Genomic DNA, 26581 nt, shown 5'->3' on the forward strand with positions numbered 1-26581 from the left:
TGTTGCCTTGTGTAATTTTTTAAAAACATTTTGAATGAAGAGTTGAACATCAAGTAGAACAAGAAACTCAAAAAAAAAATTGTGGTTGGAATTCGTTTTTTGAAGGATATTTTATATTAGCAGAAAATTTGTAACGTGTAGAAGTATTTGAAATGTGTAGTAGGTAATTGTTAGCTACAAATTTTGAACAGTTTTGATTACTCTTCTTAATGAAAAACCTATTCTAAAGTCGAGGTGTCAATATATGAGTTTCAATACAAAAGGATTATTGAATTATTGAATTATTGAATTCGAAATTTACAATTACAAATAAGTATAAACGTGGAAACGTCATATAGAGTCTTCAAATGAAATGAAATATGCCTTGAATGATTTAAGTCAAAATTCCGCCGAAGGTGAGCTTATTTTCTGACATGTTTATGAACACTTGATTTAAAACACGTTTTGGGATTATGTAATTTCCTATTACTGCGGTAAATTCAATTATTAAACTGAAAATTTTACTTGGAAAAAATCTCCATGTGGGGGGAGGGGGGTTGTTAAACTCCTAAACCCCCCCCCCTCCCCCTCGTTCACACGGCCTTGGGGGTTAGTTTTGATATTCAATTTTGAATAAGACCTCGGTAGGGACTAGACTTTGCAAACCACTGCACTGCCTTGCATAATTTTTAAAAGACTTCAATGATTGTTTATTTTTTGACGACGAACTTATCTTGTTCTAAGCTAAAAATCTGAACAATTTTATTTGCAGTTTGTCAAACCAAGACTTAATACGGCATACGTAGACAAGTCTTCTGTTGATTTATTGTTATTATGGGAATTTCCATTTTTACAAATAATATGAAACGATTGCGCTAGAATTTTTAAAAAGCTTTATTTATCATTATAAGTTCGGCAGCTATGGAAATCATTTTTTTCTTTAAATAGGGTAGGAAAGTTGGCTATTTACAATTCGAACATTGAAATTGAGTATTATCTATTGCCATTAGGAAGCGAAACTCTCTCTCTGGACACTCTCTCTTAACAACTAAAACTACTCAATAATGATCACACTTCTCCGGCTAGCCTTCGAAATTTTGTCCTACGAAGAACCACCCCAGAACCACTTGAAGTCGAACCCTTTAAGACCGGCCTGTTTTTCCGTTTCCTCCCGAGGCGTTTCTTCGGGGCTTACTTTTTCAAATTTGATCTGTGGTTGGAATCCGAATTCATTCGCCTTGTAGGTAACTCCTCTCCGGATACCATCCCTGCCTATCGAAAAGTATCCACCTTCCTTGTTGCCCTTACGATCACCCTGCTCGTGGTGCCCATGATACCCCACTGTGTAGTTGAACCTGTACAGTAATCCATTAAGGATGTGCTGGATCATCGTATTGGCCATATTGACTCCGTCCAGCTTAGCTGGACCAACTTCATTATTACTGGATCCCTGATCAGATCCACCTGATGACGATGAATTCGATTTGAAAGGTTTATCTTTCGACTTTTGATCCGATGATGGATTTCGACCGCCCGATTCTGACTGACTGGCTGCAGTGGGCAATTGACTACCTTCAGGCGTTTTCGGCTTGCTGGGCGATGTCGACTCGCGTGAGCCGCCGGATTGATCTTTTGGATCTTGTTTGACCAGTTTCTGTGGAACTTCTTGAACGTCGATCGACTCGGAAGATGGGGGCTTGCCTTGGGAGCTGGTGGAACTGGCCGGTGAGTTATTGTTGTTTACGCTTTCGATTTCATTTTTGTTGACTATTTTAAACGGTGGCGGTGCGGGTGTTGAATCTGAATCGCCTGAAGATGCTTCCGATTTTGCTGGTTTCGAAGTTGTGGAACTGGAGTCGGGGATCTTACATCCGGAGCAGGCATTGAATCCGTTTGGTTTCGAAGGATCCAGAGCGGATTTGGCAGTGGTCATGATGCGGAACGGTTGCGGTGTCGTTGAAGTTGTTGTTGTGGTCGGTGTCGTTGCTATTTGCTGTGGAGGAGGAGGCGGAGATCTTGGGCCCAGCTTGTAGTTTTTCATGCTCACGATTTTGAAGTTTCCGTTTTCGTCCGTTGCATAAACGGTCACGTGATACACGTTGTCGGCGGTGATGAATCCGAATTCGCCCATGATTATTCCATTTTTATCTAAAAAAAAGAAGTCAAAGTTACAAACAAGTTTTAAAATTGCAAAAAGCATATAGAATATTAAGCTATAATGAAATCATGATAAAACCCTTTTTAGATGGATTTCGATTTAAAATTTTCAACTGCCATTAGAACTTTTTAATTTGTAAGCAATTATTAGAAATTGGCAAATGATAGTTCTTAATTTACATTCGTTATAAACGTTCTAAATCAATATTCTTTGAATGCTAAATATTCGTTTGTAACATAATAGATTATCATTTTGGTACCTACGTTTTGAAATTTGATTCTGAAAGATTTTATCGTCCCGAATCGGAATCGTTTGTCAGATATTGACTATACCTTAACACTCAGAAAAAAAAAATATTCTAAAAATCATAAAACTCGTCTTATGAAGCCTTTTTTTTGAGGCCAAAATAATTTTTCATAAGAGTCTCAGAAATTCTTTCAATTTCATAAGAGGATAATATGATAAAAAAGGAGAAACTGCAGTGCGACGATAAAATTAACACATTCATTCAAAACGGCAGAAGCAAAGCTTTTTAATCATAAGAAGCATTTGAGGAAAGTAGTCCATTTTAAGTGTTCATAGCATTGATTTTTAAATGGTTAGTATATGTTGCAAAACATATCATTTTCATTAACTTGAAATGGATGAAAAATGTGAAAATATTCACAAACTTAGATTTTTCAAATTTTTTGTCCACTCTCCAGCTTACTGACTGACAAAAAGCGAAAGCCCATGTACTAAAACCGACAGTGGAATTTTCCAAGGTTTTCCCGTACATCCGCGAACAACTGACGGATCTGCTAATTCTGTGGGAGTTTTATTTGAAAACCCACAGAACGAATCATGGCCATAGGAACGGGGGGAGGGGGATTGGGGGTGGGGCCCCCCTGGAGGGTCCAAAAAAGCGAGGTATTCTACTCTACACTCCAAATTTTAAATTCAAATTATTATAAAAGAGTAAGGTTATTAATTAGTTACAATCTAGGCCAAAAACTTATACCTTAACCTCAAAAACCCATCCCAAGTTCAAAATTCTGCTACAGTTTTTCAAAATTTCAGAAATTCAGGTCTGAATAAAAATGTTTAAATTATATTGAAGCCATTTCTGGTTCCATAACCAAAATTATACCCATTTTTTCGTATTTCGAAATCTGTATCCAGTTTAGAACTCTAAATATTCAGTTCGAATAATTTTGTTTTGCATTTCACATCATATTTGAAACATGTTTCGAAAATCATATAAATTTTCAATATTTTTAATATTTGTTCTCGAAGTCGGAGTTCTTCAACTCAATTCTTACACTAAATTCAAACATTTAATACTTCTTAATGGATATACAAAATTTTAAACTCAGATTCATCATTTAAAATACTTATTATAATTTAGATTCACTATTCGGATAAAAAGATAAACAATTTAAATAATGAATTAAGATTAAACCAGAACTATAGAATTTAAATAACAGATTTATTGATAGGGGTTCTAAATTTGGCTCATAAAATACTGATCGTGAATTATGATTCGGAAATCGTTTTTTTTTGTACATTTCTGAAATCGCTTAGAAATTCGACAACAGACTCACAATTTAATTATCGAATTCAGGTTCAGAATTCAGATTCAGAATGCAGATTCAAAATTCAGAAAAAGATTTAGCTTGTACATGAGTTTTACAATCAGCAAAAAATTTATGAGGAATTCATGAGATCATAAACTTGAAAATTTGCTTGTCAATTCAATTTCCAGATTTTTAATTTTTGATCAAAATTTGTTTGTACACACAATTCAGCTGAAAATCACAAATATGAAGTAGAGTTTTAGTTAACCTTCCTAGGCCGTTCTCAAAATTTTGAACAAATTATTTTTCGCTTGTTTTGACTAGTAAATTGATTTCGTTCCACTGGTCACATATCTTGACCGATATTTATGACTTTAGATTCATTGTTTAGGTAATTTATTCAAGATTTTAAATATATAAAATTTAAATCGATTCGACATAGCAGATGACCTATAAAATGCTTGGAACGGAAAAACTCCGAAAAAAGACATCATTTTAAAATTCTTATATCTGCAGTATATGTTGGTGTATCAATTTTTTTTATATGTTTTGAAATTGTGAAAAATAAATCTTTTCAAAAATATATAAAAAATATATATAAAATTTTAGGGTTACATGGGTGTTTTGGCCGTAATCTTGGAATTACCGGAAAAAAATTAGGTATCACTTTTAAAAAGAGGTTACATTTTTTCTTAGCAGCGCTGTATCTCATTCCTAATTGAACCGATTTCCAAAATTCAAATTTTAGTTTTATTTTGATAACATGATTATCATTTTCATTGAATACTTATAGTATCTCAAATATTACTGTTATTCGTAATACGAGAATGAAAACAAGAAAAAAATCGTGATTTTCGAACCCGTCTGTTATGATGCGCACATTTCTCATTTTGTTATCGTGATTTCTTAAAACTTTTTATAAAACCTGCCCTTATTTTATATACCCAATGATAGATTTTAATCTTTACAATCGATTGATATACTTTTTATGTGGTTTTTCAAAAATTTGTAGCAACGTTTTTCGAATTTACAAAAAGATATTCTATTTCTACCAGATTTTCAAACGTTTGTAGCAAGCTAGCACAACCCCCCGGGAGAACTTAGATCGAACAAAATAGATTGCTCTCCCGGTCGTGCTCTCGAAATCTGCCTTCCTAAAGCAGACTGAAGGAATCGCCCGCATGGTTACGTAGGGTGGTTTGTGCTGATACTTATGAAAATTTTTACGTAATTCATAGCTAAGTCATTGTCTTCATAATTTTGATTGTTTGTCAGCTTTTCAAAGTTACAGAGACCTAGTTCAGAAATTATTTTATTTTTATTGCATAGTGTGGTTTCAAAACGACACTTAATTTAAATTATTTCGGAAGCGCGTGGATATTGTTATATTCAAAACAATCACAACCAATATTACAACGATTTAATCTTTAAGTTTATAATACTATAAATATCGAGTTTAAATTAACATGTGAAAAATTAGACAAAATATGCATAAAAGTAGTTTAAATCATAATTGGAGCTCTTCGTGATGTTATGATTATTAAAAGATGTTTTTAATGAATTAGTAATTGCCATATCAATTAAAAAAAAAGTCGTGTTTTAAAAGGTTAAGACATTGTGTTCCAGAAAATTGTCATATTGCATAATATTTTGAACGACATCTTTTGTTTCAGAGATATTATTTGAAATAGACATTCTTAATTTACATAAGTGTGATTTTTATTATTATACTCATATTTTCTTCAAAAAGATTCAAAATTTTAACTTTATATCAGGATTCAGAACAAAAATTTAAAAAAAAAAACTTCAAATAAATTATAAATAACTTATGATTAAAACTTCACAAATAATTTTATGGATTCATAATACTGTACTTCGAATTGTGAGATGTAAACCAGTTTTTCGTGTATTATTATTTTAATTTTTGACTTTCCAAGTATGAATTTTGCAATTCAAATTAACATTTTTCTAAGAGTTCCGAATCGGAATTTATAATGAATAAATTCATAATTAAAACTAAGACAAAAGAATTGCTCATTCTTAATTCTAAATTCATAACTGAACAAAAATCAGAATGCGAATTCCAATTTAACATTTTCGAATTTAGTATCATAAATATGAAACTAAACGTGAATTTATTGTTTACTGAATCAGCGTTTAAAAAAGAATGGAAAACTGTGGACTTTTAATTCAAAATTCACCATTGGAAGCTTAGTATTGTGAACAATAATTTTTGAAAGTTAATTAGAAGCTCATAATTTCGATTTAAAAGTTTTGAATTCAGAAAAAAATAATTGTGAACAAAGAAATATAAATCGTGAAAATTGAATTATTTTTTCTAAAATTTTATTCATCATTCGGATTTGAAGTTCAGATTAGTAATCTGAAATATAAACAGCAAATCTTATTTTAATACGTATGGTTTTGAAATATTTCCAAAATTAACATCGAAAACATTCACACTTGTGTAAAAGTAGTATGTTTGTATGTAAATTTTATGTTTTAATAAAAATCAAAGAAGATGCCACCGAAATTCTGGTATTTGGTCGAATTCCGATATCTTTTAGTAAATTCGAAAAACGTTGCTACAAATTTTTGAAAAACCACATAAAAAGCATATCAATCGATTGTGGAGGTTATAATCTATCATTGGGTATATAAAAAGTGGGCAGGTTTCATGAAAAGTTTTAAGGAATCGCGGTAACAAAATGAAAAACGCGCGCCTCGTAACAGCCGGGTACGAAAACCACGATTTTTTTTCTTGTTTTCATTCTCGTATTACAAATAACAGTAATATTTGAGAAACTATGTGTACTCAGTGAAAATGATGATCATGTTATCAAAATAAAACTAAAATTTGAATTTTGGAAATCGGCTCAATTAAGAATGAGATACAACACTGCAAAGCAAAAGTTCAAAAAAAGAAGCTTTTTTTCAGAAATTCTACGCTAGCGACCAAAAATTCCATATGACCTTCAATTTTTCTTTCTGTTAAAAAAGATTTATTTTTCACAATTTCCAAACTTGTAAAGAAATTTCAATACATCAAAGCAATTAAAAGATATGGGAATTCTGAGAAGACATTATTTTCGGGGGTTTTTTCCATTCGGAACAGAATCCAAACGTTCGGATAAGTTACATCAACTGAAATTTTGAAGATTCAGAAACTAGAATAAATTTCCTAACTAATGAATGTAAAATCATGAAAATCGGTCAACATATATCATCAGGGGAACGCCCGCAAACTTTCGGGTCATATTGACCCGAACGGCTTATGTGTAACTTTTTTTTCGGCTTGCCAGTTGTGGCATTTCAGGTGGTCACCGGAAGTTGCTTTTCCTACAGGCTATGTATCTCGTGGTTTTAGTAATATGTTCCAAATTTCATATTTTTCCGATTTTTTTCAAAAGAGTTATGACGATTTTAAAGTTCGCTTCGGGTCATATTGACCCGAACGGCCTAGAAAGGTTAATTTACTAAGTTTTGGTTTTGGAAAAAAACCAAATTTTATTTTAAAAAAATCATCCACAGAATTTTTATTATGGAATTGATTCTTTATGGAAAAAATGTGCTGTTAAAGAAACATATGTACGTCTGATCTTAACCTAACAAACCTGCTCAAATCATTAATTTGGTTCAAGTTTGCTTCATGCAAATTTTATACAAAAATGTTTTATCTTTCACTTTTCTATTGAAAATTTGATTTATTTTCAGTAAAGGTTAAAATATTTGAAATTGCAGGAGAGTTTGGAAGATGGGGTTTGTTTGGTTTGAGTAGAGAATAAGTTATTTTTAAAGAAATTGAAGGCTCTCCTAAAAAAAAAACTAATTTTATGCTCAAATCAAATAAGTTTGATCTACCAGACCCATAAACAAATTCAAAGATTTTAACCATCGATGAAAGCGAATTCAATGTTTTGTCAGTGAAGATTTCATTATATAAATTTAGCTCATCTTCTAGGTTTAGAGCCAATTTTAGAGCCAACTTTTTGAACAAAATTTTCCAAATTCTAAGTTTTAGCACGAAAACTATTAATGTAAAAGTGCTTTAAAATTAGTAATCATATATGTAGTTAGGTTTTAATTTATTTTGCATTATTAAGCAAAAAATCATAGATAAAAATCAGTCAGCCCTCCCTCCCCCCGAATCATAAAACTATGTTATGAAAAACAAACCATCTTCTTTCAAAGAGGCGTTAATCCGGAAAGTTGATTTTAGTAATAAGATAATCTTATGAATTTCACTTTTTTTTTGGCATAAGAAAATTTTATGGTAAACATAATATTATTTTTTTGAGTATAGTAATATGGATATGGAAATTTTCAAATTACTTATTTTCTGATAATCTGATTCTAATATTTATGATGTGATTTTAAAACGTTCAAAAAACGACTTATCAATGTATTTTCTTGAATGCATTCAAAGGTTATTAATTTTTTCCAATGCTCGATGCCACGTAGGTGCACATGGATTCTTTTTCAGCTGGAAATGTTATTTCCATAGAAAAAATTTTTACAGTAAAGGGTAAAGATATTTTTATTGAGAAATTCTACAACATGATCACTTTCTTTAGTCGCACCCCAATCTATCATATTTCTAAATGACCGCTATCTTTACGATGTTAAGTAACAATGTGTTGATGTTTGTTTGTGGAAAACATAAACTGACAATATTTTATTTAGAATTTGTGTTTGAAGATTACGCCAAAGCACCAACTTTTCATATTATCGAGCGTCACTTTCTTTAGCTACACTTTTTTATGAAGAGTTTTGAAGTTCATTTTCTCATTCTGGGTAAATAAGATCATGGTTGGCCAACACTTTCAACAGGCGGGCAAAATTTCAGACAAGTGATTGGCTGACGGTCCAAAAAAAAAAAAAACAAAATACAAATTGTTCTGGATTATTAAAGACAATAAAAAACATTCGGTTTTTTGAAAAGCCACTTAAAACATTTGCCTAGGTCACATCAAGTATAGATTCATCTTGATAAGTCATTTTTGTTACTTGCACATTTTTACAAATATTGCTCCATTTGGAAAATACTGGAAATATTACACAATAGGGAATGAATTATCCCTCTTAACTAAAGTATGTACGTCAATCTTTTCAAGGGATTTAAAACCTCCTCAGCTTTTTCATCCCAGAAATGTAAAATCGCGTGACTTCAATTTTATGGTCTTCAAATATGTATAAAAATTGTCAATTTTTTCAAAGTTTTTAAATTCACCGTTCTCCATAGAAAAAATTGAAAAAAAAATGCAGAATGGAATTGTTGAAAAAAAAGGAAAGTTTGGAGCAAGCTTTGGGCATTTAATTTTTTTTCAACGAACTTTTTATATCATATACAATATTGGTTTTTCATAGAACGGACCATAATTTCAATTTAACCCAACTCTTGAAAATTTCTCCAGTATCTCGATTTGCCATCTTTTAATAGAATGAATACGAGTTCGATTATTTTAGCAAAATTTTTAATTTTAAAAGGTGCAATGGCCTTTTTAAATTAAAAATTTTGCTACAAAAAGTCTTTTTTGTAAAAGATTTATTAGTACTAAACCAGTTCTAGTTGAGTTCTAACACCCAACTGTAAATTCTGATTAGTTTTTCACTATTGAAGTACACAAAGACAGAGCACGTTGCCAATTGAAATATTATTAGATTTGGTTTAATTTTACTGAATATACCTTTTTCTGTTAAAGCTATACAAAAAATAGCAAAATTGAAAATTCAACAGAGCAAACTTTCTACATTTTGAAAAAAAGTAAAAAAAGTAAAAGTTTTTAAATATTGATGGATGAACTAAGTTGTTGAGATAGAATTCAAGTTAGGAGTAGTTATTGTTATTGTAAAAGTTATTGTTATTGTAAAGTATTATAGTTATTGTAAAAGTATTATTTTATTAATGGTGTTGGTATGATTCGGTTTTTATACGTTTTCGATACGATCGTACTATCTTTCAAAGGCTATCCAAATTCCTCAATATTAAAACTAGAGGCCGCTTGAATACTCTTCATACTTATGATATGTAGTCACCAAAACCCAATCGGAAAACATTGAAAAAAGTGTGATGGAATTAACAGTTAATGTGTCAAATACCGTACCGATTTGATAATTTAAAAATTGTAATTGTTTTCGTATTCAGTAACGGTAACTTTTTGTACAATAATATAAAGCCCTCAGAGCCGAAGGGGTGAATGTGTAAAAATGATCGATTTTGAGTGAGTAATGTCAAACGATTCTCCGTGTTTTAAATTAAACTAAGTGATTTTTCAGATTTTGAAAATTATATTCACATACTTTTCTGTTCGAAAAAAAATTGAAAATTTTCGAAAAATATTTGGAAAATGGCGAAAAACAACAATTGAAAAGCGTGTTTTCTCGAAATTAGTTTTCATATACTTTTGCCCCTTTCGCTTAAAGCTTAGTTGGATTAAAAATAGGACAGTTACGATCTGTATCTCAAAAACCATTCGTTTGATCGAAATACTTTCTATGAAAGAAATAAAGGCAATCTTATAATAATTCATTTAAAAAAATTGAAATAAATTTTTTATCTTTTTTTGTAATAAAAATTTCTACTTTATTTTTGGTATCTTCCATCGAGCGGCCAGTCATGATTTTGATTATACTTCGTCTTATCTGAATTTAAGATAGCTGCATCTACCTCCTTTAATTTCTAATTGTTTTCAGTCTGATAATTTTCTTTCAAAAGAAACTGAGGGCAATTCAATGAATACAGCTGTTTCGAAATTCACTAATTTTGAATATTTTTGAGCCACTTTAAAGCGTTTTTAATGGAATTGCTGCTTGCAAAATACGACAATATTGAAGCAAAACCATCATGAGATTGAACTCAAAGCATAATTGGTTGATATAGATCGTAGGTTGCGAAGGATACATCAAGATTACTCTTTTTAGGCTTTTAAAAACAGCGAAAACCAAAGTTTTCGTTTTGAAAATTGTTGTTTTTTTCTACAGGAGCAGAGTCTTGGTAAATCAATATATTTTATACAAAACAACCAGCAAATACATTCTTTAATGCGCTACGGACCTTACCACGAGCAGACATGTTATAGAATTCAATCGCTGGAATTTGTTTAAAAAAAGGTTTTCCATAAGTTTTGTCGTCCATCAAAAATCTTCTGTCTCATAGCCTCATGTGGTAGATAGAGCTATAGTAATGAATATAAAATTAAATAATTGGAATTGGATTTTTTTTCTTTTTCTCTTGTATCGTTAATACCTAAAAACCGTGTAAATTAGTAGCTACTAGTACTAGAACTTTTTACGGGCAGCAAAATGCTGTCAAAGTTTTGAATGATCGATAGTCAATGAGCTATCAACAAAAGGAAGTGTCCCATTTCTAAAAGAATTTAGCTTTATATCAATTCAAAGAGATTTACAGATTTTTGTTTTGAATTAAGTTAGTGAAGAATCAGATATATTTGTCCAAACATTTAACATATGCAGACCAAGAAAAACGTACAATTCATAGAGTGTGATTTTCCAAGAAAGAGCTTCGATAAATTGGGATGCCGCTTAAGCAAGTGGTCGTATGAATCATGAAAGATGGTTATGGATTCTAAATTATGGATGATGGATTATGAATTGAGAGCTATAATTGAAGAATGGATTATGGATTATGAACGACGTGATTTTAGCAAGCGCCGTTCCTTTTAATTATTTTCGAGAAATATTAACCAGAAATTGAGTAGGATTTTGCATAATGGGTTGTAAACTATATATTTTGAATTAAGGATTCAAATTTTTATTTATTATGGGTCCCGGATTATGGATTATTGATTATTAGTTCTGGAATCTGGTTTAACGATCATGTATAATGGACTATGAATTATGGATGATGGATCTTTGATGAACTAACAAACATGCTTGTGCAAAAAAAATCAACTCTTGAATCTAAAAAAAAGAGCTTACAGAAGAAAAACTAATTGCTTTTTTTGATTCAATCGAAATCAGCTTTTAATTTTATTGCACTTTAAAAAAAAGGTGAATTTTGTTTCTGTTTTCCAGGTATACTTTTTCAATACACCGATTTATTTACATTGAATATAGGTATACTTAACGCGATACTTTTTGAAGAAAAAAAAAAGTTAAATAGTTTAAAATGTAGGTATAATACATTATTTACTATGTGAATAAAAAAATCATCAAAATTTCTCTAAACTTTTTGGTTAAAAATATGTTGTTGGACTCACAAATTGACCAATCGAACAAGATATACATAGGTATTATTTAACCGGTTTCCCAACTTTCTGGGATTCAAACACTCGAGATTATTTTGGTTGTTCTAAGCCGCAGACTCAAAAACAACCCCACGTGTTCGTACCCATCGAACTCAATCGAACCTGGAATTTATGGTGAAATTCGATAGCTCTCGCCCCGTCAATCAAACCAGTCAAACAGTCTGCCAAAACGGCCAAAACAACGCGAATCCCCAACGAGCTGAGGTCATCACTGCTGCTGGGAGTCTTCCACACCCACACCTGGCTTATGATCGCTCATTGAACTTATTGAATGAATCGATCCAGTCTGGAATATCTTAGCCGACAGACAGGAGGGGGCTTGGTTATTTGAAACTTACCTTTCGATTCCTTCCGATGCTGGTTGCCTTCGATGTTGAAGCCAAATTCGTACGGCCGAATCGGTCCATCGTAGTATTTGGAAGCCGGCTTGGCCAGTGGCAGGATCGCCAATAGGCTGATGATCTGTGGGGAGACGTTCGGAGGAAAAAGACAGGAAACTATCATTTGATAAGATTTTGAACGGTGTTTTTCTTGCATTCGATTATAATCTTAAATTTCGATAAAGTTTTGATGATATGACAGACATTGAGACTGGATTTTTATGACTTTTTTGGGTGCAACTTGATGCAGTGCGGCTGAAGATGAAAAATTTTAATTTGTTTTCGAGAAGTGTGACATTCCTTGGGTGACTGAATTGAATAGATGATTTTATGATCTGAGGAAAATTCTTACGAGCTGACTCATTTGACTGTAGAAGAGTAAAGCTTCCTAATAAAATAATTTGTTTTTTTTTTTATGAAAAACGTTGAGTTGTTAAGACAAGTGTTTTGAAGGAAAATAATGTAGATATAGATGACGATTTGCAGTCAACCCTCACGACATCTTTCCAAGTTCATCTTCGTTTCATGTAAACACAATTTGCCAAAACCTATCGATCGACCTTGTTGACAAATATTCCATAATTAATCGCTTGTTATCGCCCATAATCGGGCATAGATCGACATCCATGATCATTGTCATCACAAAACACAATTTAATCGTTGACATTTACCAAAACAGCTTAGGAACAACAGCTCAGCGCAGCAGCAGTTTAACAAGCATTAAAATCGATTCCCACTCATGTTTGTTTAACATCAATGCTTATTTCGTGACTTTTCCTATATTTGTTCGGGTAAATATTGACGGACATCAACCATATCGGCTACCGTACCCCAGACGCTATTTACGTTTGGCCAAACACTAGATCTTTAGTCGGCTAGACCCGAAAGTTTTTTCTACTGATCCCGGATGTCTTTAAGGGGAGTTCTCACAAGCTTGAGTCAATAAAATATGTTGATAGATAATTGGGGATGAAGAGATGACTTCTTTTTTTAGACTCAAAAAACAAAATAGATTTCCACTTGACAGATTTATGAAAACACCTTTAAGACATTTTGAAATCCCCCAACGCAAATAACTTCAGAAATTCCCAAAATCTCTACCGAAAATTCATAACATTTTGATGACGTGTGTGCTTATAGCCAGTTTTTACCGTTTAAGCACTCACTGTGAGGCAGGTGTCAATGAATATCTTAACGGCTTGGGTGAGATTTTGACACCTCCTAATTGACGCGAACCATGGAATGCGGCTGGAATTTTGCGGTAGAGATGAAAACACTGTTTAAAAAGAGTTATAATCGTTAAAGATAAAAAAATCGTGTCAGAACGAAACAAAACATAACCTCAGTTTGATAAAATTCGACAACCTGTTCAATGCAAAACTTTGTTTATGAATCAATAAAAGTTTTATCAATAATTATTCTAGAGAAACGACTTTTTTTTACTGAAAACAGTAAATTTGGCGGTTGGAGGAATTTTGCTAGGTCGTTAGTAAAAATCACAAAACTATGCTGCTCAAACACATTGCGGACCGAATACGAGATATCTCTGGATTTTGGCAAGTAAACTACCCTTAGAACCTTACAACTCGTGAGTTGTAAATTTAACACGTTCGTCGCCACGCTCATTTTGGTAGTTTTACTAGAAGGGCCCAAAGAAATTTTCAGAGAGAGAAAGCAAAGAGGGAGAACTCATATATTTGAAACGTGTGGAAAAGCTGAGCGCTAAACTCAAGTAAGAGAGCGTCACACGCTTTTTGATGTGACGGGGCCCCCCAGGAAATACACCCGTCACCCGAATATGGGTGCCGTGGCGACGAACGTGTTAAACACTTAATATTCTAAAAAATTAAACACAGGTAATATTCTGATAAACTCAAAAATACCTAATAATACCTAAAAGTTTTGTTCAGTAGTTTTCAAGATAAACACTTCGAATCTCAGTGTAATCAAGTTCAGATGTTTCCGAAATTTTTAATGAGTTAAGTGTACATGGGATTTTTTTCCGAGCAGATATTTTCCAGTTAAATTTTTATGCTCGTATAGCTGTCGTGCTATGTTGACTGACTTTTAGCCAAAAATTGAACGAATTTTGTTTTAAAAGTCATGTCATGATAGTCAATGCTTCTAAGTGCTTCTAAGCCACTCTCGAGAAGACACGTTTGAATGTTTTGGTATGCGTGGTTGTTTATGAATTTTTCTAAAAGGGTATATAGTTTTTGGTTTGTATTCTTTTTTAAATATGTTTTTTACAAGGTTTTATGCGATTTTCTTCGCGCGCTAGGGTTTTCACACAAAAATTTCGTCAATCTTCAATTTCGCTCCACGATTTTGTACTTTTCCTCTCACCTTCATATTGGTACGTCTGTTGAATACGAGACTAAAACTTACTAGGGAATTATTGAAAGCCAAACGAAATGGAAAATTTTACAATCGAAGCAATCAAGTTATGTTGACAAAAAAAAAACAATTAAAAAACAGAAAAAGGAACGTTCGACATATTCAGGTATTTTTAATGTATTATTTACTTTCTATTTAATTATGATATTCTTTCTAGCTGAATTGAAGGAAACGGCAAACACAATGATTGAGGAAATGGTGAGAACCTGCAAAAATCTTGTTTTGGTTAGCCGATAAATGAAATTTCATTGTGATCAAATTTTAAATTTTGAAACTATTCAAGCACTGAACTATCATTTTTGAGTCAACTGCTTCGGCTCTGCATTTGCGGCCTCGCTCGAGGATATTGGGGCTCGAATCGGGCCCGTGCGAAGGGTCCGTCCATTGCACACTGGTATAGAACATCAATCTAGCGGAACTAAATTAATAGCGCCCAGGGATGAAAAGATAGACTTTTGATGTCTTCGACAACATTGCATAATTTTATAAGGCGCATACTTTGAAATAAAATATAGAGTCGAGGGGTCCACCAATAGCAAGATAAAAATGCTAACTTTTTTGTTAAGCATTTCAGAGCTTTGGTTTCCTCTACAAAGTTGTTTATCTTAACAAAATACATAACTTTGCTCAACAAGTCAAAGTTCTACAATTTCATTCTAAGGAGTTACAATGAAATTAAAAATAAAACCTTGAAAAAACAGTATTTTGAATCTGAAACGTTGTAGGTAAGGCAAAACCATTTTCAGTCTTCGAAACAAAGTTGAAAAAAGTTAAGATCTATAATCTTCTAGTAAATTATGATGTGTTTTGAAATTGCTGAAGCGCTGTAGAAAGCATTTAGTGTAATATATTAACGATTTTCAAAGAAAAGTTTATCGAATTGCGCAAATTTTCGCACCATAAGCCAATGTGGATTTTATTTTTGGTGTTAAGAGAAATCATTACCATATGAAACTAGCGTGGAACTCGGTGGAACTCGAAGCAATTTTAAGATTCAAAATCTAGTATTTTGTTCACAAATATCACTTTTTTTAGACACTTTATTAGTTTCTTAGTTTATTTGATGCAATGAATGGTGATCCTGTTCTGGTTTCAAAATGGTCATAGATTTTTTACTCAAATTGAGTTTGTAATCCAACGAAAATTTATTATCTCAAAAGTGTTTTTTTTGTTAAATAGAACAAAAAATGGCCTGCCCCCAGCTACTGAAAGCTGAAAGCTACTTTACTTTTGGAGTTCAATCACTTTCACGTGTTGGTACAGATATCATTTATATAATGATGTACTAGAACAGATTCTATTGATAAATTCGAAACGGAAAACCGGTTAAATCATCAAATTATTTCTTATTCTCAAATTCTACAAGTTCATTGCATCAAATAAACTAAGAAGCTAATAAAGTGTCTAAAAAAAGTGATATTTGTGAACAAAATACTAGATTTTGAATCTTAAAAATGCTTCGAGTTCCACCGAGTTCCACGCTAGTTTTATATGGTAATGATTCCTCTTAACACCAAAAATCAAATCCACATTGGCTGATGGTGCGAAAATTTGCGCAATTCGATAAACTTTTCTTTGAATATCGTTAATATATTACACTAAATGCTTTCTACAGCGCTTCAGCAATTTCAAAACTCATCATAATGTACTAGAAGATTATAGATCTTATTTTTTTTCAACTTTGTTTCGAAGACTGAAAATGGTTTTGCCTTACCTACAACGTTTCAGATTTAAAATACTGTTTTTTCAAGGTTTTATTTTTAATTTCATTGTAACTCCTTAGAATGAAATTGTAGAACTTTGACTTGTTCAGCAAACTTATGTATTTTGTTAAGATAAACAACTTTGTAGAGGAAACCAAAGCTCTAAAATGCTTAACAAAAAAGTTAGCATTTTTATCTTGCTATTGGTGGACCCCTCGACTCTATATTTTATTTCAAAGTATGCGCCTTATAAAATTATGCAATGTTGTCGAAGACATCAAAAGTCTATCTTTTCATCCCTGGGCGCTATTAATTTAGTTCCGCTAGATTGATGTTCTATACCAGTGGGCATTGGGGGGGTTTTCGAAATTCAAATTGAGCCTAAAATAATAACAATACCAGAAATAAACAATAAAAAAGGAAAGGAATTTCTAACACCGTTACTCACTCATGATTACGACACAAACTAAAAAAAATTAACTGATAAAAAAAAAACAAAACTTTCAAATCATATCACAATGGAAGTTTAAAATTTTCGGTAAGTCATTCATAATTTAGTTCTAAATTATGTTCTTTAATCCGAACTAGAAATTTGTTTCAAACGAATTTCTAAGAAAATTGAAAACAATCTTTTCCAAAACACAGTGTTTAAAACAGATCTGAGTTCTCGAATAAATGTCCAAACAGGAAAAAACTAACCATGATTAGTTGTTAGGAAAACGATAATAATTTTTAATGTTTAATCATCTTAATTTAAATTATTGTCTTCATTTTCAACTGAAGGGTTTGATAGAAAAATTCCGCTGTAGTATTTTGAACAAAAAAAATATTTAGTCGCGATTTTAAATGTGAATTTTTAATAACTGAAAAAAAAATCATGATCAATGAATTATGGAAAATATATTCAATGGTTGATGGTTTAATTTGATTTCACAGAGAAAAGAATATATTTATTATTATTTGAACAGTGCCAGTGAAAATTCATTTTTGAAGTTCAAAATAATAACTTCATGTTCCATTATACTAACAAGGAAATGTTGGGAAATGGGAAATTTCGTGGATAATTAATGAAAACTGAAAAATAAGAGAAATAAGGAGTTCAAAGTTTTTTTTTGTTAATATTGAAAGAACAAAACAAATATAAAGTAAGTTAACATTTCGCATGAAAATTAAGTTTCAAGTTGCTACTTCAATTAATTTTTCAAAATTTTGAAGATTAATTTAAAATTCATGATCGATTCATAAAACACAATTTTATCCAAAAAAAAAAAAATGAAAATTTTTTATATTTTCAATTGCAGGTTTAAAAGTGGAAAATTACAAGCTCCAAGTATTTTGTCACTTTTGATTGAAATATTGCGTCTTGGAAAGAACAGAAGGTTTAAATTATGTTTTTCTTATTAAAAATTTATATTTAAGGGCTTATGTATCAAGCTCGATTGATTCGATAGATTTTTGCGTCCTAAACTCGATTTTTTTTTATCAAATTTGGTCGAACACTTTTAGTTTTGGTGATAAAGAGATTTAAAAGGTATCAGTTTACGTAAAATCAAACATTGATAACTGTTTAACCAACAAACCTACATAGGTATATGAAAAAAATATGATTCTGATTGTATTCATCATACTTCATCCAATTAAGGAATAATATTATGATGAAAATTATGCATTATCTTAAAAAGAAAAATTCAACAACTTAAAAAAGTCGAAAGATATCATTACAAGCATTTTTGACATTACTGCAGAAAGTGTAAAAAAAAACTTGATTTCATTTATCATATTTGTTGTAACCTGCAAAAAAATTACATGTATGCTTTAAAAATATCTAAAATTCAGTTTGGTTTAAATCTTCTTTGAAGTTGATAAATCAGAAAAAGTTAAAAAAAAATTGATAAATCAGAAAAAGTTAAAAAAAAACATACAACTTCCATAAGTTTTTTCGCAGAACACAAAATAACCTAGGACTTGAGGAAAGTTTTTAATACATTTTAAATTTTTATTTTTAAATGATATGTTTTTGATTTTATTTTTTTTTGTAATACTTTTTATTAATTTTCAAAAGGGATTTCAATAACAAAAGCTGATAGCAATATTGCATATTTTGATTTTGGTCCCACATAAGTTGAAATTACCTTTTGAATTCAGTGCGCCTCAGAAAAATGTAAATTTTGTGGCTTCGTGTAAATTATGTGTTGTGTTAAGCCTTGGAAAAATTCTTCATGGGGGGGGGGGGGGGGGGGGTGTTAAACCCCTAAACCCACCCCCCCCCCCCCCCGTTCGCACGGCCTTGGCTCGAATTGTGACTCGTGAATTCATCGAACCTGTCAAAAATGCAGCAATGGCGACATAAGAACCGGGTCCATCGCATTGATCAACCTAAGGTGTTTCTTATGACAGCAACCTGCTTCAAGCGATGGACAAGTGATGTTGTTTGAAATTTGGTGGAAATGAATTATTTTTATTTATTTTCGTAATAAATAATTACTCAATAATTACTCCCGAAATTCCTTTGGCAATGGGTCCAACATTCGATGGGAAAAAGGTTACATGATTTTGCTTGCCTATCAAGTGGTCGTGGGTAGTTTGCCAGACAGCTGATTTAAGTTTTTATTGGTTCCAATCCTTGTCAATAATTTGCATTTCTTAAGTCTACTGAATACCTACTATGGGATTCGTCACAAGACTGCAAGAACCAAAATCGCATATCTTGTAGTGAAGTTTGAAATTGAGTATTCCAAAGTTGTCATGCGATGTGTGTAAACAAAATGTTCAAGAACTTTCAAAACAAGGTGAGAAAAAAAAACGATGAAAATATTTGATAGCTGAAAATAAGTGCAAGTGAATCTAGTTATTTAAGAAAATCTCATTATTTTGAGCAATTTTTTACACGATTTTCTCAATATAAGACGATTTTCGGACATGTCAAAAGCAGATCCTAGGCATTCCCTCTTTTTTTCGATTCAGACGTAGCTTCTCGATAGAAGCATGGACCGGAATGGCCACTCAAGGGACTCTGCGAAAGTTTCGGAACAACCATAGCAGAAAACAATATCAAAAACAGATCTTTGAGCTTACCGATTTCACTCAAATCACTTCAGAATGGTCTATCAGGTTGGAAATAATCTATTTACAGTCCAAGTTGGCCATTTTATTCGAAATTAGCGTTTGAAATTTTTTAAAACGATATCGTTTTTTTTTAAACGCACACAACAATCGTTTAAAAAAGGATCCAGTAAAGATAAAGATAAAAAAAAATCGGAAAATTTCTTCAAATAATGTTTTGTTTTTCCTAAAGTTCAACAGTGCACAGTATTCCGTCAAGACATTTGACGTGTTCAATGTTAAATCGAAATTTAAAACCTATTTTTTGGTCACACCTTAGCAAAACAAAAATCTCTCCGATATTTTTTCAAAGGATTCAAATAAAAATTAAGAGTTAAGTATCCTTCAACCGTTATTTCTCAAACTGTAGAAACTCCTAACAATACGTCTCTTTTTAAACGTGTTTCATCGCTAAAATTAAGAGGCCAAGGAAAATTGTGGCGAGACATTTAAAAAAAGGTTTGTTGTTTGGCAGTTTGAAAAAAATGGCATACTACCAGATATACTTTTACTGATATAACCACTTAATGAGAAAACGGGAGACACGAATAGCACTATTTGGCGACAGAAATGGAAATACTACACTGTGAATTCTTCCAGAGCTTTGTCAGAGGTGCCAGGTGTTCCGATTTTTTAGAATTTGTTCTTTTTTTTTTTTTGAGAAACCTGCTGATTTAAAATAAAACTCTCGAATTTTCCTGAATTTTAATAATTGGTCTTTTAAATGTCCTGAATTTTGCTGATTTTCAAAAAAAAAAAAAACTCAATAAGGATCGAATTTGTAGTTAAGTTATGAGAACATCGTACAAATCTGCAAATTTAATAGTTAAACCAATGTAAACGATGGTAATCTTCGGTTCAAGTGATACTTAAATGGTGACTTGGCGAGATTTTGTTACATATATTTACCCTCTAGAATCCAATTTTATTTCGATGAAAAATTCTCAGAAATTGTATGTTGTGATTGCAAACAGCTTTTGTATCCGCTAAAGGATGCTGATGCTATCGCTTTTTCATTGTATGGAGAAATCAACTGTGGTATGGTAAATATTGGTTAGTATATTTGATACTAGGTAGACAAGTGATATTACAGGATCAAGGCAGAGCTAGGAAAAATAATATGAGAGATCTTGGATAATACTCTACAATGACTGTCCAAAAGTCTTGCTTTATAAGGGTCGCAATGCTCACATGCAGTCACACACTCATAGAAGAGGTTGCAAAAATCCAATGCCTATTTAGCAAATCTCTGTGTCGAAAATGCGCTGGAAAGTTTACTGTTCCAAAGATGATATGATTGGAAAAGCACTACTGGCATAAAGACTCGAGCTCCCTAGCAAAATAACGCATTGAAGCAAAACAAGAAAAACATATATCGTAAGAATCGAACTCACTGTAACACTGTTCATATCGACTTGTCAGTCCGGTATCTTACCCAGTGCACCATCTGCCACCTGCACTTTCTGCCACCGTCGGTATTTTTTTTCACCCCCAAATTCAAAACTGCCTTTCCGGACGGTTTACATACACACATAGCGCTCGGTACATCATTCGACAATATCCTTGTTTGCTGGAAAGGTATTGAATGACCACTTTTCAAGGACTACTTCGATAGGCACAAGCAGTGATGTCAATTTTGATTGATTTTCAATACCAAAAGACATGCCCCTATTTATCAGCTTATAACGGTTTTGGCTCATAAGATACGAAGTTACGGTTTTTTACAAAGTTGTTCAGCAGAACATTCACTAATTTGACACAAAAACCCATTACCAGGCTCGGTTTCACAGAAGAAACAAAATTGATGTTGATTTTTTCAGAAAAAATAATGCAATATTGCCATACAAACATAATAGTTTGAATTTATTCATATACCTTAACGTTATTTAAAAATTCTGCAAAATATCATGGATGAGTTTTGAATCAAAACAAAGCTTTTAAGACTCCACGGTTTGAGAAATTCCCCTAATCGATCTAGTCCATAAGATATATTTTATTTGATTTCTTTCAGACATATACTATGCTGTTGCGCTGGGAGGACAATGTAGACAGCTATTAGGAAGCTTGTTAGTACCGGTCCGGAAAAGAATTTTATACGGATAATTTTACCTCCAAGGAAGTTCATTATTGGAGTAGAGTCTGATTTGTGGGTGTAATGATTGATGGATGAACCAGAAAGAAAGAATAGACCTTCTTAGTAGTGTCCTCAGTCGAAAGGTTTAGATTGGGCTCATCTTCCTTGTCTAAAAATTTATAAATTTTTCCACCCCATTGTCTTTAATGACCTCAAATGTGATATCAATATTTTTTTTCAATTTTTTTTCTATTTGTTCCTTTTGTTCATGGAATTCAAACTGTCCCTATTATGATATTTCAAATGATTTGTTAAGATCCACCGACTTCCAAAAACTTTTAATTGATGATTAAATGTTTTAATACCTAATCAAGCTAGACGATTTGCTACTCTAGGTCTTCTGCCAAGTCTTGTTCTATGCAACCCAGTGTTTCAAGAGTAATTTATAAGCTCATGTATCAATTAAGCGTTCGTAAATTATCTCCATCCAAAATGCAAATGATACTCGGTAAGCGCACTTGAATTTACCGACTCGACAACAACAATAACAACTAAGGTGACGACAAGTATTTACCTACAGCACCTTTCGATCTTCCTCTCACTCACTCCTCGATGGCAGAGCACAGCCAGCGAGGGTGATCACATCAGAAGCGCCGCTGCCGCCGCTGGTTGTCACATTAGCGTCTCCATTGAATCTGCTTACCGGGTGGTGGTTTCTCCAGAGTTTGTATTTATAAAGTTTCGCTTTAACGGTGATCGCGAAGTGCATGTTTTGCTAACCGGTTCAGAGCTGGACAAACAATAGCTCGGAAAAACTAGCCATAGCTTCCGATAGCTGCATACACAGGTATTGGTAAATGCGGAAAATCTTCGGAATCGAATCTCGTACATCAACAGAGAGCTTTGTTGATCCGGCACATCGTTTGTAACATCGGCTCTTATCTCGTCAGCCAGATCTCTTCCCCGATTGTCACCCTAAGGTAATTGACGATACGACTGATTTCCCTCTCCCTACAAACCATAAATGTTAAACTAGCCTCTGGGTTATGATAATGAACAACTCGGTTCCACGCCATTCGGGGTCGTTATGGTCAACAGTTATCGACGCCTCATGGCGATTAACAATCTGCCGAGATGGGATGCTGCAAAGTTTATCGCTTCTAAGCGTGCCATCCCATCATTCCAGCCAGATTATTCCAGCTTGAAATTAGATTAGTACCTCGTTTAGTCAAGCTCTAAACGACTTTATTAGCTAGTGTATTAATCCACTGTTTCTAGTAGCGCCTACCTATTGTTGTTGCTATTATTAGCGCTTTTATCTATCGCGCTCATCACGTGCCGCTAGATCAATAAAATAGATCTCGGGCAGCCAGATTCGAAAATCGTATCAACTTTTCAACACCCCAGGCGAATTTCGATCGTTGGTTGTGGGAAATCCGAAACCGGCCCAAACTTATTAGCATAATTTAGTGACACGGCTTCCAAAAGCCGTATTTTTGCGATGATTCAACCGGGCGCGTTGACGTGTGAGTCGAGCATTTCGAGTCTCATCTGCATTTCTAAATTTAAATTCAAAACTAAAACATCAACAGCAAATACTCACCATCCCCAAAGTGTTTGGCTATATCTTGTAATCTTTATGGGAAGTGGACATAATTTTGGAATCGTATTTGAGCATTGATGTTCATTATTTTCCAGCAAATCAATATTTGGATTGTCGTTTGCTAGAATTTATTGGGAAATTTAACAACCCAAAGACGTCAAACGACTCGCTGGACTGGAGTTGTTCGAAAGTGAACAAGCCTCCCCTAAATGGGCAGCTTATGAGTGGTTTCGAATTTGTTCAATGGCTGTTTGCTTTAAATAATTGGTTTGAGATTTATTAGTTGATTTATGTTTGAGGGGGGGGTAGGGTCTAACGGGTATAAAAAAACACCATTTTCACGATTTTTTCTAGAGCTATCGTTCAAACAAATGTATTCAAATTTTTTGCATTATACAAAGCATTGTTAAAAGAACATTTAGTAATTTTTTCGTAGAAAAATATTGAAAAATGATCCGGTGACGGAGCACTTTCGAGGATGCCTTTTAGAAAACAGGATTTGCGGTGGACACTGTATCTCAGCACAGAATCATCTGAAGTCAAAAAATCAGGACAAAATATTTTTAATAGATGTTTTTCTAGACCTCAACGTTTTTATTTAACTTAAAAAAATTTTTATGAAATTTTTGTGGCTGTTTGAAGTAAAAACTACGATTTTTCACGAAAAAATCTGCCATTTTTCACCTGTAAAATCTCCCAAAAGTAAAAAAAAACAAAAAAGGAAAACGTTGGGGTCTGGTATTTTATATGTAGAATATATGTTCCAAATTTGAAAAGAATCGGATAAGTAGTTTTCAAATGACGATGTCCACGGACTTTAAAAATGTGCTTTCGAGAAAAACGCGTTTTAAGTTTCTGCTTTTGCTTTCTTGTAGTATTAGATAAGGGGAGATAAAGGCCTATAGTTTCTACAGTTTTGCTTCAATTGACTTGAAAATTTGACACAACATTCTTGAAATGTTTCACAATAAGAAAATCAAAAAAAAAACAACTAATTTTTGAAAGTGTTAGACCCTACCCCCCCCCCTTAAAATGAGTTTGCAAATTATAAGGAGAGGTATATAGATTACATGTCTAAAATGAATCAGTAAAAATGATTATTATACTAGAATCACCGCTTTAACTCTGGAGAGAAGATAGGCGTTGACTTTGATAGCAACGCACGCGTTTTTCCCGCCGTCCATAAGAATCGTGTTTGTTTATTTGTTTAAAATAGTAGTAATTCAAAATCTTTAACATGAGCCTACAATCAGACGGCTGTGTCGCCTAATTTTTGGTCGGAAGTGAAATAACCCCACCTTCAGAGTGTTTTTACAAAACGAGACTAGAAAGCAGGCTTCCGAAAAGTACAGCTTTGCTATGACAGCTTTTTTCTTGCCAAACAAACTGTCTCGGTTTTCCTCACCACTCGGTTCGCTGCTGTGCCGTCGGTAACGAATCGAAATGCTTCGGCTACATATCCAGCCTGTATCTGAACAATCGGCCCCAAGCATGCGTTGCCGAAAATGTTGTGCTTTAAGCTGTAGCGAACCCAACCGACAGTTCGGGTTTCATCCCTTCATGCCTCCTGTATTTCATCCTAACTATCAGCTGCAGGGCGTGACAGTTTTGGGCAGGACTGTCAAGGGTGACTGTCGTGCCCATACCGTACCCATGCCCGATCGTATGGGCTGCTGCTCGGTTCGAATAGATCGAACGAGCCATATATTCACACCGAGCAGCAGCATACGACCGAGGCGTAACGCGATGTGTAGTGCCGGTGTAGGTTAGGCGAAAAGGGGAGGGGAGGGTGATTGGGGTGATCACCACCCGCAGTAGCTTCAAGCAAAAGGAAAATACGTTCGTTCGAAATTAACTCGGCTCGAGCGAATCTCGGCTACAGTCGGACGGAGTAAGTAGAGGAAAACTGTACAAGACGCACCAGTTAAGCATAATCGCTATTTACAGCGATACCCATCATCTATGAACCAAATTGAAAGTTCACGACGATTCAGGGATCATATTTACATCTTTTCAGAAAGAAATAATATGTTAAAAACACGATTTTGGTTATATTTTCGTGAAAATCTTAAACAGCCAGAAAACAAGCCGCGGGGTAGAACGCCAAAACTAGTGGACAGAACGCACCATACCGAATGGGTGGTGAGAAGTGGAACAAAGATTATACGGAATATAGTTATTGAAACATCAAATTTTTTATTACCTGTTCATCGTATTTTTGCAAACTAACCATACTTTGGCAAAAAATCATTTTTTATTGCTAAATTTAACGAAAATTTTGCTTTTCAAAATTCACGTTTTTTATTTCCTTATAGGTAAAACGCCTTCAGGTAGGCAACGAAATTCAATTTCTAGACTGATATCGCGGCAAACATGGCGGCAGATAGTTTTTTCGAGTCAAATATTGGTGCACGTTTTTAACTCAAACAAAGACGAAATTTGTTGTAATTATGCATTCTTATCGTAATTTAGGAGTCAGCAAATGAAAAGAAAGACATTTTGTTTTGACATTTGGTTTTTTCTTAAAAGTTAACAGCATTTAAAATTTTAGCCTAAAACACGTGGTTTTGCGGGCATACTGCCCCAATTTTGATATGATTAATTTTAGTTAAAATTTGTAGAAAGTTAGTGAAATATAATAAAATATTAATAGCCATTCGAAAGTGCATACGAGTTTTATAACGAAAAGCTGCAGTTGGATCTGATAGCGCAGACTGGTTTACCATAAAACCTTATATTTTAACCACAAAAAATAACAAGTTTTAGGCACAGTCCATTAATTCTTCTGTTTCTAAGAATTAGAGTCGTTTTTGTGAACTTTTCATCTAAAAAATTATGAAAAAGCTCGTTTGCTACAATAAAAATGAAGAAAAACACCATTCGGAGCCAAAGGTTAGTGTATTTTTGAGAAAGAATGGCATGGGCCATTTTACCTCGCTGTTGCGTCTTGTACAGTTCTCCCCTAGTACTGTCATGCGAAATTCAACGCATTGAAAACTGTCACGAAGATTTTCCCAAAACTGTCACGGAGCCTTAAAAATTTTCATATCCACGAACAAACTCTCGCATGAGGTAAAAGAAGGCATCGCTGTACATCGCACGACCGCTCCTTTTAAAACTGTCGGGGAAGGAATATTCGGGAAGCTTTCATCGAGGTGCATGTGCGACGTTCGCAAGAATACTGTCGTTCGCCAGTACTTTTCGGAAGCCTGCTAGAAAGAAATGAAATTAAATTTGTAAGATTTCCGTTTTCAGTTGAGGTAATCAGGAGAACCTACTTAATGGCTGGCACTGAAACTGGCAAAAGAAGGAAGTATTTATTCGTAGAGTAAAAGAATGAAAGTGTATGATTATTTATTTTG

The 26581-nt window shown here is 33.2% G+C and overlaps 1 protein-coding gene across 1 annotated transcript in view; it reads right to left on the minus strand.

The window, feature by feature from the left end:
• Positions 1-935: 935 nt before the first annotated feature.
• LOC129756346 (protein lethal(3)malignant blood neoplasm 1) overlaps positions 936-26581 on the minus strand; it is a 46625-nt gene continuing 20979 nt past the window's right edge. Inside the window, exons 2-3 of the mRNA XM_055753204.1 lie at positions 12299-12422; positions 936-2127 (exon numbers count right to left, since the gene is read on the minus strand). Of these exons, the coding sequence (XP_055609179.1) occupies positions 1082-2127; positions 12299-12422 (1170 nt within the window). The 3' untranslated portion in view covers positions 936-1081. The remainder of the gene's footprint in view (positions 2128-12298; positions 12423-26581) is intronic.

Source organism: Uranotaenia lowii, chromosome 3 (assembly GCF_029784155.1).
Source record: "Uranotaenia lowii strain MFRU-FL chromosome 3, ASM2978415v1, whole genome shotgun sequence".
In the NCBI taxonomy this organism is placed as follows: Eukaryota; Metazoa; Arthropoda; class Insecta; order Diptera; family Culicidae; genus Uranotaenia; species Uranotaenia lowii.